This window comes from Gymnodraco acuticeps, unplaced genomic scaffold, assembly GCF_902827175.1.
Source record: "Gymnodraco acuticeps unplaced genomic scaffold, fGymAcu1.1, whole genome shotgun sequence".
NCBI classification, from domain to species: domain Eukaryota; kingdom Metazoa; phylum Chordata; class Actinopteri; order Perciformes; family Bathydraconidae; genus Gymnodraco; species Gymnodraco acuticeps.
The window spans coordinates 16,604-38,215 of record NW_022990522.1 but is presented as its reverse complement, the minus strand read 5'-3'; the positions used below and the strand labels follow the sequence as shown (position 1 = coordinate 38,215).

General features: G+C 42.5%; 1 protein-coding gene across 1 annotated transcript; it reads right to left on the bottom strand.

The window, feature by feature from the left end:
* Positions 1 to 5,323: 5,323 nt before the first annotated feature.
* map1lc3a (microtubule-associated protein 1 light chain 3 alpha) lies at positions 5,324 to 21,296 on the bottom strand. Its single transcript, XM_034227216.1, has 4 exons — positions 21,019 to 21,296; positions 8,472 to 8,527; positions 8,281 to 8,387; positions 5,324 to 7,955 (listed from the first exon to the last, which is right to left on the bottom strand). The coding sequence occupies exons 1-4, from the start codon at positions 21,056 to 21,058 to the stop codon at positions 7,793 to 7,795; spliced, it is 366 nt and encodes a 121-aa protein (XP_034083107.1). The 5' UTR covers positions 21,059 to 21,296; the 3' UTR covers positions 5,324 to 7,792.
* Between the last annotated feature and the right edge of the window lie 316 nt (positions 21,297 to 21,612).

Below are 21,612 nucleotides of genomic sequence, written 5' to 3'. Positions count from 1 at the left end.
GGGTCATGACCGAAAGAACGAGATCGCGGATACAAGCGGCCGAGATGGGTTTTCTCCGCAGGGTGGCTGGTGTCTCCCTTAGGGATAAGGTGAGAAGTTCGGTCATCAGGGAGGGACTCGGAGTTGAGCCGCTCCTCCTTCGCGTCGAAAGGAGCCAGTTGAGGTGGTCCGGGCACCTAGTTAGGATGCCACCTGGGCGCCTCCCTAGGGAGGTGTTCCAGGCACGTCCAGCTGGGAGGAGACCAAGGGGTAGACCTAGGACCAGGTGGAGGGATTATATCTCTTCGCTGGCCTGGGAGCGCCTTGGGATCCCCCAGTCAGAGCTGGTTGATGTCGCCAGGGAAAAGAAAGTTTGGGGCTCTCTGCTGGAACTGCTACCCCCGCGACCCGACCACGGATAAGCGGGAGAAGATGGATGGATGGATGGACCTAGTGGTTAAACCATGTTATTGCATTTCATTATTTTTATTATTAGATATTAATAGGATCCCTATAGAGTATATTCATTACTCGTTATTCTCTACTAATAATTAATTAAAGACTGTATATAATGACTATTTTGCACATCCATTTCAAGATTTTCTAAGGTTTATTGACATATCATATAGGCCTACACAACTATGGTGTAGTTCTGCATTGAATGAAAAACTTGGGTCGCAGGTTCCTCAATAGTGCATTACAAGACATCTATCAATATTTGTGCATACCTCCAGCAATGTTAACTATGTTGAAGCACTTATTTTAACTGATATTATACATAATGTATTATACTCTTATAAGATGTATGTAGATATTTCATCTCCAGCCTTGTCCGGTATTGAACAATCAATAAATAAAGAACACAGAATTGTTAAATATAAAACACAGAATTTGTGTGATTATACTAAATGATTTACAAATAAACACCACTGCATATTTACAACTGTTACACATGCTGATGTAACGCAAATGTTCCAACTTGGGATCAATAAAGTATATCTTATCTTAAGCTGATCGATGGCTATACTGCCATATTTGCAAAATGTGCCTCTGAACCTTGACAAGTGCATGTTTCAGGCTTATCAATTAATGTAATGTAATGTTATCAATTAACAATAGGGGTCACAAACATAAGACCAGCTGTTAAATAAAGCTCTTCTGACCTTAGCTGGCATGTGTGTATATATATATTAATGCTACCCATTATGGGCACAAGCCATTTTCACCCATTTATTAATTATATGTTTTAAATTTGAGTGTTTCCTATCCCCTAAACCTCCAGGGATGTACACAGTTTAATACTGGCAATTCTTATTATGGGAAATACGAAAACGTCTTTTAAAACTACAACTCCCAGTAGAGACGTGCCATAGATAGAGAACATGTTGCGAAACACAATAGCCAGCATGTGTAGTTCTGGGGACGGGGACGGGGACGGGGACGGGGACGGGGACGGGGACGGGGACGGGGTGGGGGACGGGGACGGGGTGGGGGAGGGGGGACGCGGTGGACCCGTTCAAATCCAGTTTTGGACAGTCTGTCGTGGTTCCATCCCATTTCAAGTGCTGTTCGAGGCTCGGCGTAACCCTCGGAGCACACTCTCCAATCACAGAGCTTGAGGACTATCACGGGGTTTGTCAAACAGAGCACATGGTGTAGTCCAAACGATAGCTGGGGATTCTGGGTAGTGTAGTGTCTTCTGCCATCCTTTACTCCGAAAAAATATTTGTTTCTCCGAATCGAAGGGGAAAAATACAAAAGCATTGCACACAATTTAAACCAATCAATGTTGTGTAATTAACAAGGATAATCTGGTGTTTTTTAGTCGATGAGTAGTGCAGATATCACTGTAAAATCAATCGACAGTAAGAGGAATACTTACTTCCGGGTGTACAATTCTCCGTTATCCAATGGGAATGGACGCTCACATTGCCTTTAAGGGCAGCCGACACAAACGAATGCCGTGCTTCCATGAGCGTCAAATCCCGCCGCAGATGGGAATACATTGCAATCAGTTGAAAGCTATTTGCGTCCCTTTATGACGCTGAAGGAGCCTAGGAGCGTCACAACTGGACGCCACGGACACTGACCAAACGTCGCTCCTGGACGCTTAGGGAGTGAGAGTGTGTTGTGCGTGACGAGCGAACCGTTTAATCAACCTGTACTGTAGCTAGCAGCAGCAAGTTCGGCAGCATTATAAAAAATGTAATAGCTTGCATTTATAATGTGCAACAAACCAAAGCACAAGAGCAGCGCTCAAAAGAGTAAGGACAAGAGAGAACATGGAGATGTAACAGCTAAACTGACTAAATTAGACCGTTTTTTTGTCATACATCATCCTCGAAATCGAGCACTAACGTTAGCAAAGTTGACGTGCAGCAGCAGCAGCCGGAGGCTAACGATAGCTCACCACCATCATTGCCATCTAGCTCCACAAGTGAAGCTGTATCAGTGGCCGTGGCTGTGAGACCTTCTTCTCCAGCCAGCCAGGAGGAGAGGCTGGATTTGGCGGTGCCTGGCGGTGGTCTAACAGTTCCCCCAAGGGCCCCAACCGATAGGGGACTCTATGGCGCTATGGAGACCCCCGACGCCAAGATCAAAAGCTATATTATAGCAACCTGTCTATGTAGGCCTACCGGCCCATTCCCCAGAGACAAACATCAAGGAAACAGGTTTGATCCTCTTCTTAGTGTGCTGTGCCGTTGTCAGGCTGTGGTCTGAGGCCAGGGCAGGCTGTTGTTGATAGCCTATACAATATTTTGTTGTAGTTTTGTTATGTACGTGTTTCCCCATATTTCAAGCCTGGTATGGAAATAAGTTATGACTTTTATCAACTGTTATGACCTGGCTCAAAAGGCCACAACAAAGAGGAGACACATATGGTTAATAAAAGATTTAAAGTAAGTAATTCAAATGAACCAAATTAAAGAAGTGCAAAGTGAGTAAAGCATGAGGTGTGGACGTCAGTGGTATCAGTAAAGTAAGGCAAGGCAAGTTTATTTATATAGCACCTTTCAGCACCAGGCAATTCAAGGTGCTTTACAAAAATGAAAGACATTCAGACAAAGGCATTTAAAAACAGTAAAAGATAATAAAAGAAACATTAAAAGAAAAACAAAAAATGAAAGACGTTAAGAAAATGGCATTTAAAATCAGTCATTAAAAAGAAAAGCTAATAAAATAAACATTAAAAGATAAAAGTTACAGTGCAGTCTAAGATATGAATAGTTCAATTCTTTCGGTTCTTGATTTTTAATTTATTCACAGAACCTCCCTTTGGAAATCCGAACATTTCCGTCCCGATTGTTAATTTAGACTGATTGTTTTCACCATGTTATGCTCGCATGACATCCACAATCGGACCCTCAGGAGAGTGTACTAGCCCCCTACTCTGCTTTGCGTTCCATAACAAAGTCTTTAAGTGTTACCTGAACACCCCGTGTTACCAAAACTCTATTTTTCACCCGTCGGCGATGTGATACTTGTTCCTCAGTACAACTCACCTAAAAACTGATCGTAAACCCTGGCTACGATGGATATCCCAAATATCCTACTTTCAAGCAGTCCCTCTCATAAATGTCATGGAGAAATTAATTACGTTTAAATTTAAAACATTAAAAGAAAAAAATACATGGATAAAAGTTACAGTGCAGTCAATTAAACATTAAAAGAAAAAAATACATGGATAAAAGTTACAGTGCAGTCTAAGATATGAATAGTTCAATTAAAAGCAGCGACAAAGAGAAAAGTCTTCTTGCTGGATTTAAAAGTAGTCAGAGTTGCAGCGGACCTGCAGGTTTCTGGGAGTTTGTTCCAGATATTTGGAGCATAATAACTGAACTCTGCTTTACCATGTTTAGTTCTGACTCTGGGGACAGAAAGCTGACCAGTCCCTGAAGACCTGAGAGATCTGGATGGTTCATCATTTAGCAGGAGGTCAGAAATGTATTTTGGGCCTAAACCATTCAGTGCTTTATAAACCAGCAGCAGTATTTAGAAATCTATTCTTTGACACACAGGAAGCCAGTGTAAAGACTTCAGAACAGGAGTGATGTGATCCACTTTCTTAGTGTTAGTGAGGACTCGAGCAGCAGCGTTCTGAATCAGCTGCAGCTTTCTAATAGATTTTTTAGTGAGACCTGTGAAGACACCATTGCAGTAGTCGAGTCTACTGAAGATAAAAGCATGGACAAGTTTTTCCAAATCCTGCTGTGACATTAGTCTTTTAATCCTAGATATATTCTTTAGGTGATAGTAGGCTGATTTAGTAACAGTTTTAATGTGACTGTTGGAACTCAGGTCAGAGTCCATGACTACACCTAGATTTCTGGCTTTATCTGTTGTTTTGAACATTGCACACTGAAGCTCAGTGCTAACTTTTATACGTTCTGCCTTGGCTCCAAAAACCATTACCTCAGTTTTATCTTTATTTAATTGGAGAAAGTTCTGACACATCCAGTCATTGATTTGTTCAATGCACTTACTCAGTGTTTGAATTGGAGCATAGTCTCCTGGTGAAATTTTTATGTAGATTTGTGTGTCATCCGCATAGCTATGGTAACTTATTTTGTTGTTCTTCATTATCTGAGCCAGTGGTAGCATGTAGACGTTAAAGAGAAGAGGCCCCAAGATGGAGCCTTGAGGAACCCCACATGTCATATTTGTCAACTCAGATGTGTATTTACCTATAGAAACTAAGTTGTTTCTGTCCTTTAAGTAGGATTCAAACCAATTCAGAACTGTTTCCGAAAGTCCCACCCAGTTTTCCAGTCGGTCTAGTAATATGCTGTGGTCAACAGTGTCAAACGCAGTACTGAGATCTAATAATACTAACACTGAAGTTCTGCCACTGTCTGTGATTAAGTGGATGTCATTAAAGACCTGGACATATGGACGTGTATGTGTGAGGGTGTTGAGGTGCACAAAGTAAAGCAACTGAAGTAGCAACAGCATACTAAACAAAACCGGATGCTTGTAGGAAGGAGCAGAGAGGGAGCAGCAGGGCACCGGACCCTTGTGCCCTGAGTTACTGCAATCAAGGCTGGACACAGCACAGCCACACCCTCTCCAGGTGAGGTAGCATCACACAACTGGGATTTGTTAAAAAAAAGTCTCAACTTCAACTATTTGAAAAGTGGGCTCTTGTGAACACATGAATACTGCTGTGTAATATATTTTTAATTAGTGCAATAAAAGATAAACACAAGTTTCAGGTGTTAATATTCCATTATCCTTTTTTTAATTAGCTGCGGGCCAATTCAAAATGGAATGTACTGTATTTTAAAAATCAGAACATTTAGTCTACCTCTTCAGTGACGAACAAACAAAAGACAAGAAGGAAACATTTTAAAGGCAACTTTTTATTTCTTTATTGGCAAATGCTTTGAATAAGGTTGCAGCAATGCGTCTATATACACCCCTCCGAACAGTGACATGTCAGAAAGCCTAAAGAAAAACACACTTTGTAACACAGCTCGATTATATGATCGTTTTATACGCACACAGTTCTTTTGTTTTCCTTCAAAACGTCAGTTTTTGGTTCGGGAAACATCTACAAATGTCTACATTAAACAATGCAATTAAGATATACATACATTTATAAAAACAAAGGTTAAAACATGCAGGGTGTGTAGAGCATCACAACCTTTTGTAAAGTATTTTCAAAGAAAGGCAGGCGGACACACGGACAGAGAGGAGAGGAGGGTTGATGATGATAATAATAATCGTTATATATATATGCCAACTCTCTTATATTGGTTTTAATTTATGTGCAAAAGAAGCTTGTTCATGTCCAACGTTAAATACATTTTGTTATGTCTAATGCTCAAGTCTATGCTACCAAGCTGTGAGGAGCTCAATATACAAAATGTGATAATTATATTATTTAAGTTTCGCTGCCCAAGCCTTTAATGATCATTATTGACTCACTTCCTGTGCTGTAGTAGTGCTCTTTGACCCTTTATTGTCCTGTGATGCTAACGCTAACAGACTGGTGCAGGGATGACGTATTTTTTTTAATCCGACCCTGAAGGCAGCATCTCCCTGGTTCCCTCTGCTAAAAGCCAATGGGATTTCTCCATTGGCTTTGTGTCTGTGGTAAACAAAACATTTAGGAAAAGCTATACAGGAACTACAGTACGGTCACATGACTTCACGCTAAGCTAACGGCGGCTAATGTTGGGCGTGATGACGTTTAGTTAGGCTAGTCGTGATGCTAACAGGCGAGTCGTGTGATGCTAACAGTCGAGTCGTGTGATGCTAACAGGCGAGTCGTGTGATGCTAACAGGCGAGTCGTGTGATGCTAATAACAGGCGAGTCGTGTGATGCTAATAACAGGCGAGTCGTGATGCTAACAGGCGAGTCGTGTGATGCTAACAGGCGAGTCGTCTGATGCTAACAGGCGAGTCGTGATGCTAACAGGCGAGTCGTGTGATGCTAACAGGCGAGTCGTGTGATGCTAACAGGCGAGTCGTGTGATGCTAACAGGCGAGTCGTGATGCTAACAGGCTAGTCGTGTGATGCTAACAGGCGAGTCAGGTGATGCTAACAGGGGAGTCGTGATGCTAACAAGCGAGTCGTGATGCTAACAGGTGAGTCATGATGCTAACAAGCGAGTCAGGTGATGCTAACAGGTGAGTCGTGATGCTAACAAGCTAGTCGTGTGATGCTAACAAGCGAGTCGTGATGCTAACAGGTGAGTCATGATGCTAACAAGCGAGTCAGGTGATGCTAACAGGTGAGTCATGATGCTAACAAGCGAGTCAGGTGATGCTAACAGGTGAGTCGTGATGCTAACAAGCTAGTCGTGATGCTAACAAGCGAGTCGTGATGCTAACAGGCGAGGTGTGTTGTGCTTCAGTCTGTTACTCAGAGACAGGATGTAGCAGCGTCTCTTTTAGTGATGCTAATGCTAATGCCAACTTCCCTTCTGTGACGTTTACAGGAAGTGGTAGTGTTACCCTGCGAGGGCTTGACGGGATAAATATTGCACATGTAAGATTAATTATTAAAGTAATTAAATGTCCCAGGATTACAGTCGTCGTTAGCCTGATTTTCAGCTTCAGGCCGACGGTCAAATGTACGATTAAAAAGAAACAAACGACACAACAAAACTACGGCTAATGTCTCGAACAAAAGGCAACGATTAAAACACTAAAAAGTGAGTTAAAAAAAAGTAAAACTACAATCGCTCCCCCATCGATCTGCTAGTTTCAATGACGGGAATAAAGGGCGACACATGGGGATAAAGAAGAATCTTTAAACCACTTCCTGTCTGGCTTAGCGTGTCTAAAACACTCATCAATTTAAAAAATGCCCAAATGTGTCCGGTTTTGTCCCGCTTTTTCAAAATAGGAGTCTGTGTGGGACCGAGAGAATAAAAACAAACACAGGATGTCCTCAGCTAGTGTTGTACTGACCAATAGGAAGAGGGGGGGTCCACTAAAGAGAGAGGGAACATGTCACATGACCAATGGAAAGGGGAGGAGACAGATTTGATGTCCCTTATCTTTTCGTTGCTTGCATTTTATTTTATTCTCATTAATCTTTTTGCCAAATGAATTATTACTAGAATTTGTCACTAGACAATATCTGCCTCTCCTGAACTACATTTCCCTTCAGAAGAATCTCCTCATTTTGCTGCTCTTGGTGGACACCTCTGAGGAGAGGATCAACAGATTTGGTGGTTTCTCGTTGGTTCCGACACCATTGATATGCCTCCTCAGGCCCCCCCAGCACCTGAAGATGTCCCCCCTCTCTCTCTCTCCACTCTTTCCCCTCTCTCCCTCTCCTCCTCCTCCTCCTCCTCCCCCCCTAGCACCCGAAGGTCTCCTGTGAGGCGTACACCATGTAGAGGAAGCCGTCCTCGTCCCTCTCCTGCTCGTAGATCTCAGAGATGGGCGTGCAGACGGACACCATGCTGTGCTGGTTCACCAGCAGGAAGAAGGCCTGGGTCGGGTTCAGCTGCAGACGCCGCCTGGGAGACGGGGACATTTGGGTTAAAGATTATGCAATGATGTAGTCCCTGAAGGCAGCATCTCTCCGGTCCAATGGGATTTCTACATTTAATCTCCACATATTAAAAACATCACTTTAGGATTTCTGTCTTTGTTTTTGATCGAGAGACCCCTAGCTGCAGAAACGTGCATATTGTGTGTTAACAGTGTGTGTGTGTGTGTGTGTGTGTGTGTGTGTGTGTGAGGGAGATAAAGTGAGTCTATCTGAGAGAAGGTACAAGAAAGTCTATACAATAAGTGTGCATCTGTGTGCATGTTTACAGTCATCCCTGTGTGTGTGTGTACCTGATGATCTTCACCAGCTCGCTCATGTTGACGTGGTCAGGAACCAGGAACTTGGTTTTATCCAGAACAGGAAGCTGCTTCTCCCCCTTATACCTCTCGATGATCACCTGCAGACACAACGTACTGTAAATCAGAAATCGAATATGATTTAGCGAAGAAGTGTATGATGTTGAAATGAAGGAGCAGCTTACAGGGATCTTGTTGGGGTGCTGATCCCGGATCTGCTGGACCTCTTTGCACCGGTCAGCTGTGGAGAACAAAAACACAGTCAGTAAACAACAATCACTTTAAAAAACACTTTGAATGCATCTTAACCTGATAAAAGAAAATGCCATTCCCATTGTGGCTATAACATAGAAATGTATTCATAGCCATTTGCCGGGTTCACACCGCGTACTTTGCAGTACTCAGTGCCCCATGGGGGACGGGGGACTGAGTACTGATTGCGTTCACACCGAAGTACTTCCCTGAGGGAAGATTACGCAAATGAAGCCGCTGACGTCACTGCTTCTTCTTCTGCGTTGGGTTTACTGGCAGGCCGCAAACCACTTCACGGCGTATACTGCCACCCGAAGTCCCCGGAGTTGGGGCTGGGACTCCCAGCAGCTTCTACTGAAGTCTTCCGAGTAAATCGGCAGAACGCCGACACCTCATCATCTCCACCCCTCCCATGTTTTCTTTTGTGTTGCCATAAGTTATTCTCTCTCCGTTGGTGTGCAGGGCTAATGCTAATGCTAGTGTGCATCTGGACCCGGTGACGACATTACCTATTGACGCAGCAACCACTGTAAGTTATATTCTTGTTTAATTAGACTTCTCTGTTTCATTTATTCGACTCTGTATAAATTGTTATTGTAGCTTAAACGGCTAAATCGCGTTTGAGAGATTTTAAATCTCAGATCTGCTCAGGCGAAACCTGCTTTACAGGTCTCAGCACTCAAGCCTGCATTAATATAGGCACGGCCAGTCTATTGTCGCCCATCAGCTGTAGATAGTTAAACTAATTAGAGGGCCGTGGCCCTACAGCTGTGTGAACTGAGCAATCAGGCGTCCATTTCGGGTAGCTCTTTCCTGGAGCGTCAGCTTCAGCGTCAGTTTCAGCGTCAGACAGCCGAAGACTGACAAAGACATTAGAGTCCTGCGGGAGTAAGACTGACAAAGACATTAGAGTCCTGCAGGAGTAAGACTGACAAAGACATTGGAGTCCTGCGGGAGTAAGACTGACAAAGACATTGGAGTCCTGCGGGAGTCACGAGGGAGGCAAAGAGGAGGCAAATCCTACTCTGATTGAGCTGGTGTCTTATTTATCTTTTCTTTAGTTTTCTAGCCCCTCATGCTATAATCATGTGTATTTTCTCCATTCCTGTTCATGTGTCTTCTCGCCATTATCACTGGCCCCGTGTATCTCCTAATCGATATAACCGGCATGCTCTCGTCTATCCCACGTGCTCCACTGAGATCCAACATCTAGTTTCTGGTGGCCTGTGGAATTGCCAGTCAGCTGTTCCTAAGGCTGACTTCATCTCTGGCTACGCCTCCCTGCAGTCTCTGGATTTCCTTGCTCTCACTGAGACCTGGATTACTCCATCCAACACATCCACCCCAGCAGCTCTCTCCACTGCATATTCCTTCTCCCATACACCCAGACCCACTGGCAGAGGAGGTGGCACTGGTCTCCTGCTCTCTCCCAAATGGAGCTTTTCCCTCTTCAAGCTACCTAACTTCACTCCTTCCACCTTTGAGTTCCATGCCGTCACAGTAACCCATCCTATACAGTTAACCATTGTTGTTCTCTACCGTCCGCCAGGCGCCTTGGGGGACTTCTTGGAGGAATTAGATCATCTCCTCTCACTCATCCCTGAAACTGGCCCTCCCGCTGTACTTCTCGGAGACTTCAACCTCCAGACGGGGAAGATAGACGAACTAACATCTCTGTTAACCGCCTTTGCTTTCTCACTGTCTCCGTCCCCACCGACTCATAAAGCTGGCAATGTCCTTAATCTCATATTCTCAAGGAACTGCGCTACTTCTAACCTCTCTGTAAACCCGCTCCACACATCCGATCACTTCTTCATTTCATTCTCTCTATCCCTTTCCAAACATAACAAACTCTTAATCTCTTCCCATCCTGCACTTGTCCGCCGTAACCTTCGCTCCCTCTCCCCCTCTACCTTTGCCTCGTCGGTGCTCTCAGCCCTCCCTTCCTCTGACTCGTTCCAACTCCTGCCTCCAAACTCTGCTGCAGAAACTCTCCTCTCTACTCTCTCATCCACTCTGGACTCGCTCTGTCCTCTCACATCTCGGCAGGCTCGTCAGTCCCCTCCTGCTCCCTGGCTAAATGATGCACTGCGTGCTAATAGAACCGTCCTTAGGGCAGCAGAGCGGAAATGGTGGAAATCCAAACACCGTGACGACCTCCTAACCTATCAAGCTCTCCTCTCCTCTTTCTCTGCTTCGATCTCTCAGGCAAAAAGCACTTTCTTTCAAGATAAGATCCAATCTTCCTATTCCAATCCTAAAAAACTATTTTCCATCTTCTCCACCCTCTTGGACCCTCCAAAAGCTCCTCCCCCCTCCTCACTTCTGTCAAGCGACTTTGTTACCCACTTTGAAAAAAAGGTTGATGATATTCGCTCTTCTTTTTCTGACTCACCTTTACTCACCGCTGGGTCACCAGACCCTCCTTTCACCCACACACTAACCTCCTTTTCCCCTCTCTCTCCAAGTGAGGTTCTTACCCTCATTACCTCTGCCCGCCCTACCACCTGTCCTCTGGACCCTATCCCTTCAAACTGCTGCATTCGACACGGTGAATCATCAGATCCTCCTTCGCACTCTCCAAAAACTTGGAGTTTCAGGCTCTGCACTTTCCCTCCTCACCTCATACCTGAAAGACCGTACCTACAGGGTGACTTGGAGAGGGTCTGAGTCCGACCCTTGTCAATTAACTACGGGGGTCCCTCAGGGCTCTGTTCTTGGTCCCCTCCTCTTCTCCCTGTACACAAACTCGCTCGGATCAGTCATTAGCCTGCATGGTTTTTCTTACCACTGCTACGCTGACGACACCCAATTAATTCTGTCCTTTCCCCGCTCAGAGACCCAGGTCGTTGCACGCATCTCTGCTTGTCTAGCTGACATCTCTCAGTGGATGTCTGCTCACCACCTCAAGCTCAACCTTGACAAGACTGAGCTGCTCTTCCTCCCGGGAAAAGATTGTCCCACTCTTGACCTAACAATCAACATCGGCACCTCAGTTGTTTCCCCGACTCAGACTGCAAGGAATCTGGGTGTGACCCTAGATAACAACCTGTCCTTCACTGCAAACATCGCTGCTACAACCCGTTGCTGCAGATACACGCTTTACAACATCAGGAAGATACGTCCCCAGCTGACTCAGAAAGCGACTCAGGTTCTGGTCCAGGCTCTCGTCATCTCACGCCTAGACTACTGCAACTCGCTCCTGGCTGGTCTACCTGCATGTGCCATCCGACCTCTGCAGCTCATCCAGAATGCAGCGGCTCGTCTGGTTTTCAACCTTCCTAAATTCTCCCACACCACTCCGCTCCTCCGCTCCCTTCACTGGCTTCCGGTAACTGCTAGAATCCACTTCAAGACACTGGTACTTGCTTACCATGCTGCGAATGGATCTGGCCCTTCCTACATCCAGGACATGGTTAAACCGTACACCCCAGCGCGTGCACTACGCTCTGCATCAGCCAAACGACTCGCTGCGCCCTCGCTGCGAGGGGGACCCAAGTTCCCATCGGCGAAAACACGTGGGTTTGCTGTCCTGTCTCCAAGATGGTGGAATGAGCTCCCCATTGACATCAGGACGGCAGATAGCTTGCACATCTTCCGGCGCAAACTGAAAACTCATCTCTTTCGACTCCACTTCGAGCGTTAGAACTATTAACGAAGCACTTTTATACTAATAAAGGACTGGCTTACCTAAAGCCAGTTGAGTAGCACTTGAAATGTTTGGCTCTATGAAACCTGATGTACTTTATGATTCTGTTTTCTTCAAGGTTGTGTCTTCCTGGTCGAACGCACTTATTGTAAGTCGCTTTGGATAAAGGCGTCAGCTAAATGCAATGTAATGTAATAATGCTAATGCCAGCAAATACAATGGCGGCTTCAAATAACTTTTACGGTGCGTGGTTTGCAATTCGCCCAGCCAATCAGAACTGGGGCACTTTTTTCCCCCAGGAGAGTACCACCTCTATAGCAGGCACTAAACATGGGGCTAAAAGTGCCCTGAGCCAAGTGAACTTTTTGGTGTGAACGCAACGGGCACTAACGGAACTAAAGGGGAAAAGTACGGGTGAAAGTACTCCGGTGTGAATGCAGCAAATAAAAGCAATTCAAGTCCATACTGCGATTCTGATAACGTTATGATTAACTGTCCATAGTTATAGATAGAGGTGGTGATAGCATTTAGTCGTTTTATGGCGCGTTTCCACTGCAGCGGGTAGCTCGCTTTAAGCGTGCAGAGCCGTGCGGGGCCCGTTTTTGGTTGCGTTTCCACTTGGCCTAGTACCGGCTAGCGGGTCCTAATTCACACTTTTTCTGGCCCCATAAAATCGTGGTTCTAGGGCCAGGAACAACCAGGCTGAGTCGGGCTGAGTATGCTAAACTAGAGAGAGAATCGCTGGCAAGGGGGCTACAACTACAACAAGATGAACATATTTGACCGTGATGTAATTGTAATACACGTTTCAAAATGATGCCGAAGTAACAACATACTGATACCGGTTAGTAAAAACCATGAATTAATGCTTTGACAAGTTTGCAGACAGACGGCAGGCGAACAACCCTTTTAAAATGCGTGTTTTCTAAATGTAGCTTGGCTAAGCTAACGTTATATATGCTCCGACCGTCCACACTCACAACAACGGCCTATACAGACATAAATAAACCAACGACTGTATTCTCCATGACACAGGCAGTCTGTGGTTTGTACTTGTTTAACTTTTGTCTAGTTTCTGAACAGATATGAGGAGCTGTGAGCTCTGAGTGCTAAGAGCTAACGGCTGTGTTGTTTTTCTGGGGCTCTCATTGAAAAGGACGTCACGGCTCCGCCTACACTGCGTTACTATAGTAACTACCCCAGTTCCTAAACTGTAATGGAAGCGCAGCATTAAAGTGAGCCGGGCCTAATAAGGCATAACCAAACCGAGCGAGGCCTGCAGTGGAAACGCGCCATTAGTGTCTCTACTTTAAAGAGTCCTCTCCTGCTGATGTTCAGGTGTATATCAGTATGTAGTGTCTCTACTTTAAAGAGTCCTCTCCTGCTGATGTTCAGGTGTATATCAGTATGTAGTGTCTCTACTTTAAAGAGTCCTCTCCTGCTGATGTTCAGGTGTATATCAGTATGTAGTGTCTCTACTTTAAAGAGTCCTCTCCTGCTGATGTTCAGGTGTATATCAGTATGTAGTGTCTCTACTTTAAAGAGTCCTCTCCTGCTGATGTTCAGTTGTATATCAGTATGTAGTGTCTCTACTTTAAAGAGTCCTCTCCTGCTGATGTTCAGGTGTATATCAGTATGTAGTGTCTCTACTTTAAAGAGTCCTCTCCTGCTGATGTTCAGGTGTATATCAGTATGTAGTGTCTCTACTTTAAAGAGTCCTCTCTTGCTGATGTTCAGGTGTATATCAGTATGTAGTGTCTCTACTTTAAAGAGTCCTCTCCTGCTGATGTTCAGGTGTATATCAGTATGTAGTGTCTCTACTTTAAAGAGTCCTCTCCTGCTGATGTTCAGGTGTATATCAGTATGTAGTGTCTCTACTTTAAAGAGTCCTCTCCTGCTGATGTTCAGGGTGTATATCAGTATGTAGTGTCTCTACTTTAAAGAGTCCTCTCCTGCTGATGTTCAGTGTATATCAGTATGTAGTGTCTCTACTTTAAAGAGTCCTCTCCTGCTGATGTTCAGGTGTATATCAGTATGTAGTGTCTCTACTTTAAAGAGTCCTCTCCTGCTGATGTTCAGGTGTATATCAGTTTGTAGTGTCTCTACTTTAAAGAGTTCTCTCCTGCTGATGTTCAGGGGTATATCAGTATGTAGTGTCTCTACTTTAAAGAGTCCTCTCCTGCTGATGTTCAGGTGTATATCAGTGTGTAGTGTCTCTACTTTAAAGAGTCCTCTCCTGCTGATGTTCAGGTGTATATCAGTATCTAGTGTCTCTACTTTAAAGAGTCCTCTCCTGCTGATGTTCAGGTGTATATCAGTATGTAGTGTCTCTACTTTAAAGAGTGCTCTCCTGCTGATGTTCAGGTGTATATCAGTATGTAGTGTCTCTACTTTAAAGAGTCCTCTCCTGCTGATGTTCAGGTGTATATCAGTATGTAGTGTCTCTACTTTAAAGAGTCCTCTCCTGCTGATGTTCAGGTGTATATCAGTATGTAGTGTCTCTACTTTAAAGAGTCCTCTCCTGCTGATGTTCAGGTGTATATCAGTATGTAGTGTCTCTACTTTAAAGAGTCCTCTCCTGCTGATGTTCAGGTGTATATCAGTATGTAGTGTCTCTACTTTAAAGAGTGCTCTCCTGCTGATGTTCAGGTGTATATCAGTATGTAGTGTCTCTACTTTAAAGAGTCCTCTCCTGCTGATCTTCAGGTGTATATCAGTATGTAGTGTCTCTACTTTAAAGAGTCCTCTCCTGCTGATGTTCAGGTGTATATCAGTATGTAGTGTCTCTACTTTAAAGAGTCCACTCCTGTTGATGTTCAGGTGTATATCAGTATGTAGTGTCTCTACTTTAAAGAGTCCTCTCCTGCTGATGTTCAGGTGTATATCAGTATGTAGTGTCTCTACTTTAAAGAGTCCTCTCCTGCTGATGTTCAGGTGTATATCAGTATGTAGTGTCTCTACTTTAAAGAGTCCTCTCCTGCTGATCTTCAGGTGTATATCAGTATGTAGTGTCTCTACTTTAAAGAGTCCTCTCCTGCTGATGTTCAGGTGTATCTCAGTATGTAGTGTCTCTACTTTAAAGAGTCCACTCCTGTTGATGTTCAGGTGTATATCAGTATGTAGTGTCTCTACTTTAAAGAGTCCTCTCCTGCTGATGTTCAGGTGTATATCAGTATGTAGTGTCTCTACATGTCTCCATGTTTTAATGTTCAAAAAGCTCTTTATTTTTCTCATACTGCCTGTTCTCTGCCAGCTCTGTTGTGATTGGTCAACCGCTTAGAGATGTCCCGCCCCTTGTGTTGGAGCGCTAGCCAATAGAAAAGTTACATCGCGATGTCACTTTTTTTACGGACGTTAAAAAAGTAGTCCAATGGAGGCTTATTACCAAATATTTTAACCAAATACCTCAATATCGATATTGTGACAATATGTAACTTTTACCAAAGCGACACAATTAAGTTAATTTTTGTAAATAACAGTAATGTTGACTTAAAGGAATGGTATGCTCATGACACTTATTTTTAAATAATTATCATCCGATAAAACAGACCAGTCTCTGCCAGTCTTTTTTTTTTTTTTTTAATCCGATGACATTATCAGTGATTTTAAACTGATTAATTACCGAAATAACATCAACACTGTGGGCGGCGCCATTTTACCGGACGTGACGTAAACCATGCGTTTGGTTTCGAGGACACGTTGATGTTCATGTTATTTACTGTAGTTACTCTCTTCAAATATGCCTCATTGTATCGCGAAACATTGCCACAATTCTGATAGGAACAATCCACGGAATGCTCGGTTCCATCTGTTGCCAAAAGGTAAGCGTAGGAAGTACGTTCGGAGGCAGTGGCTAGCGAAATGTGGCCGGCCCGAACCGAAAGATCCACAGGCGCATGTATGCAGCGAACATTTCAAGTTTCCGGACGACTACTCTGAGAGTATGATAAAACATAACATGGGATTTATTGAACAACCATTACTTAATGGAGATGCAGTACCATCGGTCTTTCTGGTGTCATCACCGACCAGGACACCAGTTCGGCCAGTTGAGAAATCGCCCTCTTGCAAGTGTGAAGCGACGGAGGACCAGAAGTAGTGCTCGGAGTAAGAATAAGGTATGTTATAGGCGCATTTCCATTGCAGCGGGTAGCCCCGTTTAAACGTCCTTTATCGTCCAGGCCAGGCCAGTTTTTGGTGGCCTTTCCATATAGCGTAGTACCGGCTAGTGGGTATTTCCCCCCAGTTTTTCCGGCCCCATAAAATCGTGGTTCTAGGGCCAGGGACAACGAGGCTGAGTATGCTAAACTAGAGAGGGAATCGCTAGCAAGGGTGGTACTACATGCATACATATCTAGTAATCAAAATCATTGTATCTACTAAGTAGTACTAAGTAGGCTCGAACCTGTATGGCTGAATTCCCCCTTCCAATCTCTTCATATTGCTCAAAACTTCTTCCTCGGCTGACGAGTCCGAACTCAAATACTATGCCATGTTTTCGTGTGTTTACAAGGTGAACGCATGGATGACGTCACGACCATCACGTGACTACTGAAAATGGCCAAAATGGCAGCGGCCTGACGGAATATAAAGGTTTTGATAAAAAAGAGCTATAAAATCATTATTTACCGGGGAATATCACTGATTTCTTCAGGGTATGGTTTAAACATAATGTTTCACTAAATACTAAAGTTTTGATTAATTATCTAATGACTGGAGCATTCCTTTAATGACTAAATAGGACTGCTGAATTTTAAAAAGTGACTTCACTGCAGCTTTTAAAACCAGGAAAACAAACCTTTGCCATATGACAAACACAACTTAAATGACATCTCGTCTTATACACCGATAAGGCTATAATATCGATGTATAACCCAGCTTTAATAAGGTTTTCTATAAAGTACGATTCTAAATTGAGCCACAAACACACAAATGCTTTTAATATTGAAATTGCAGTGCAAATCCTCCATTATAAAAACCAGGTCTTGTGTCCTCTTCTTGATAGTAAACATATCTTTAAACTTGTATATTTTCTACTTTTTAAAAAAATGCTATTTTATTTCTATTTGAGATGTTTACATTTTGGATTGTTTATGTCTAGTCTTTTAACTTCTCTAATGCCTTGTCTTTGTATGCTCCCAAATTGATGAAGTACTTCTTATCTTAAAACGCACAAAGAAATGCTTCAAATATTGAAATTGCAGTACAAATCCTCCCTAATAACCAGGGATAGTGTGTCTTTTTCTAACTGTTCATGGGCTTTTCTCGGTAGTAACGATGCACACATCTCTCGTGGTTTATTTCTGTGTGTTCTCAATGAACACAAGTCCTCACCTAACATCTGATTTCTGTGATTCCTGAGCCTTTCCCTCTGCAATATTTCTCCCTCCTCTCTTATTGAACATCCCACCGCTCTCTGTAATGTTAGAGTATCTCTATTTGAGGAAAAGGGGCATTAACACAGGCTGCGTTTAACGCTCAGAGACGGTGAATGGTTTCTTTGTCTTTATGTCTGCGGATGTTTTCCGAGGAGAAGAGACGGTGCTTTTATCCAGAATAGAGGTCTTTCTTTCAGAAGATACTGCGGGTCAGGCAGGATCTAAAAGCTCACAAAGGAGACACTCCAACAGGACTGTCTTGTATTGGATATCCAGTTCCCTTCCTGACTTTCAATCACTAAAGTCAATATTGTCACATTGCTATCATCAGGACGGGCTCTGTTGTTCCTGCTATCAAGAAAGAGGGGTTTCAACTTTGAACTAAGACTCAAAACGCACCGTAAGTTTCCTGTATTAGATCATATATTACGACTAGTCTGAGAAACTACTTTCATAGGCTCATAAAGTACTTCTACTTTAACTCAAGTACAAGATCTGAGTACTTCTACTTTTACTCAAGTACAAGATCTGAGTACTTCTACTTTTACTCAAGTACAAGATCTGAGTACTTCTACTTTTACTCAAGTACAAGATCTGAGTACTTCTACTTTTACTCAAGAACAAGATCTGAGTACTTCTACTTTTACTCAAGAACAAGATCTGAGTACTTCTACTTTTACTCAAGTACAAGATCTGAGTACTTCTACTTTTACTCAAGAACAAGATCTGAGTACTTCTACTTTTACTCAAGAACAAGATCTGAGTACTTCTACTTTTACTCAAGAACAAGATCTGAGTACTTCTACTTTTACTCAAGTACAAGATCTGAGTACTTCTACTTTTACTCAGGTACAAGACCTGTGTACTTCTACTCAAGTACAAGATCTGAATACTTCTACTTTAACTCAAGTACAAGATCTGAATACTTCTACTTTTACTCAAGTACATAATCTGAGTACTTCTACCTTTACTAAAGTACATGCTCTGAGTACTTGTACATCTACTAAAGTACATGCTCTGAGTACTTCTACCTTTACTAAAGTACATGCTCTGAGTACTTCTACTAAAGTACATGCTCTGAGTACTTCTACCTTTACTAAAGTACATGCTCTGAGTACTTGTACTTCTACTAAAGTACATGCTCTGAGTACTTGTACTTCTACTAAAGTACATGCTCTGAGTACTTCTACTTCTACTAAAGTACATGCTCTGAGTACTTCTACCTTTACTAAAGTACATGCTCCGAGTACTTCTACCTTTACTAAAGTACATGCTCTGAGTACTTCTACCTTTACTAAAGTACATGCTCTGAGTACTTGTACTTCTACTAAAGTACATGCTCCGAGTACTTCTACCTTTACTAAAGTACATGCTCTGAGTACTTGTACTTCTACTAAAGTACATGCTTCTACTTCTACTAAAGTACATGCTCCGAGTACTTCTTCCTTTACTAAAGTACATGCTCTGAGTACTTCTACCTTTACTAAAGTACATGCTCTGAGTACTTGTACTTCTACTAAAGTACATGCTCTGAGTACTTGTACTTCTACTAAAGTACATGCTCCGAGTACTTCTACCTTTACTAAAGTACATGCTCTGAGTACTTGTACTTCTACTAAAGTACATGTTCTGAGTACTTCTACCTTTACTAAAGTACATGCTCTGAGTACTTGTACTTCTACTAAAGTACATGCTCCTAGTACTTCTACCTTTACTAAAGTACATGCTCCTAGTACTTCTACCTTTACTAAAGTACATGCTCCGAGTACTTCTACCTTTACTAAAGTACATGCTCTGAGTACTTGTACTTCTACTAAAGTACATGTTCTGAGTACTTCTACCTTTACTAAAGTACATGCTCTGAGTACTTGTACTTATACTAAAGTACATGCTCCTAGTACTTCTACCTTTACTAAAGTACATGCTCTGAGTACTTGTACTTATACTAAAGTACATGCTCCTAGTACTTCTACCTTTACTAAAGTACATGCTCCTAGTACTTCTACCTTTACTAAAGTACATGCTCTGAGTACTTGTACTTCTACTAAAGTACATGCTCCTAGTACTTCTACCTTTACTAAAGTACATGCTCTGAGTACTTCTCCACGTAGTCCTGTATTCAGCAGGTGACGCAACAGCCCTGGCTCCTCCCCTCTGAACACAGGGCGTGTTTTGGTGTCAGGTGACATCATAAATCAGAGCACGTGCACTGGGATAACTGTCAGCACAAGTTGTTTTCCTTTTGAGCAAACACTGTGTACCGTTAGCTGAGACTAGCTAGCTGTACCAGTCAATGCTAACAGGCTAATGTGACCCAGATGGCCTTTTAACATCAGAAGCCAAAAGAGATCACAGAAAAGATTCCGGCTGTTCGTTGTCATTAAATTAGATTTAATCTTATGTGTCACTCTGGATTATCCTAACCCTTTAATGGTCTCTGTATCCTGGGGGATAAGGGTGAAATAAATAGTATATGGGTGTATTAATGTGTAGTATGGGTCTATTAACATGTAATATTGGTGTATAAACGTCTAATTAATGTGTAATACGGGTATATTAATGTGTAGTATGTGTGTATAAACATTTAATATGGGTGTATTTGTGGGTATTATGGGTGTATAAACATGTAATTAATGTATAATATTGATGTATTTGTGTGTAGTATGGGTGTGTATAAACATGTAATATGGTGTAATTCATGTGCAATATGGGTGTAATGAAGAAAGAATCAAATCATAATTGATAGATATGTGTATGTGTAGGGTTAACTTCTCATATTGATGTAATAAAGCTGAATTAGAAGCAGCTGCTGAACAGCTACAACAACATGAAGGACTGTCAACAGATTAGCTCGGTGGCTAGCAGGCCGGCTAACCAGGGAAACATTCTCCTGTTTATCTTCATTAAGTTACACAAAATGTTATTTTTCACTCTTAATTACAACTAAAAAAGCTTTCAAATATAATAGTTCTCATAACGTGAAACTCACAGGATTTTAAAATATATTAAAATGTGTTTTGAACCAGCTAACATAACACAACATTCAAGCTAATATGTTACAGACATATTCATCTTTATGTGACATAATACATATTTGTTATAGTATCTCTAACCTTAATAATATATGTACCTATTTAAAGGCTTATACTCTGCTATCTAGTACTTAGTCTTTATTTGAGATAAAGTTAGTTAGATAAAATGACATTTTAAGCATTAAAAAGATTTCAAAAATAATAGTTGACACATTTAAAATGTGTTTTAAAGAGCTATGTTGATATGTTCATTTCCCAACTTGGGTTGAATAAAGTATCTATCTATGTATCTAGTTATTAATTACAAGAACATCAGCCTCATTTGTCAACAGATATTTTTTACTTTGTCAACAGATTAGCTCGGCAGTTAGCTAGCAGGCCAGCTAACATGCTAACAGACGTATTGGTGTGTTTTTCTTACCGAATGTCCTCCTCTGCTTGAAGGGTCTGTCGGACGGCATCTCTCTCGTTGTGTTCACACAGTTATTAGATATATGTATATAAGATGAGAGCAGAATAAAGCAGCAAGAGGACGTGTTTCTCTCGCTGTGATGCTCTCTCTGCTCGTCGCTCAGTCTCTGAAAACAGATCCAGAGAAACAAAGCGAGTAACCGGAGGCGGTGACGTCATCCGCTGGGTTTAAAGGGGACGTACACTAATTCATTATTTCTTTCTTTGGATTCATAATCATAATAATAGATTTATTTTGTTAGCGCTTTTACAGGTGCTCAAAGTCGCTTTACAAAGATAGTGAAAAGAAAAGAACAACAAATAAATATAGTTTAAGTCAAATTAAAATCAAGCAATACAAAAACAATCACACATTAGAAGCCAGATTGAAGAGGTGAGTGTTTTGAAGGTGGTGAGGTCAGTGCAGTCTCTGATTGGTTGGGGGAGTGAGTTCCAGAGGGAGGGGGCAGCGACGTCCCCCCATGTCCAGTGATTGATGCAGGTGGGGATGGATAGGAGGTTGGCTTCTGATGAGCGGAGGCAGCGGTATCAAATTTTAAAATTC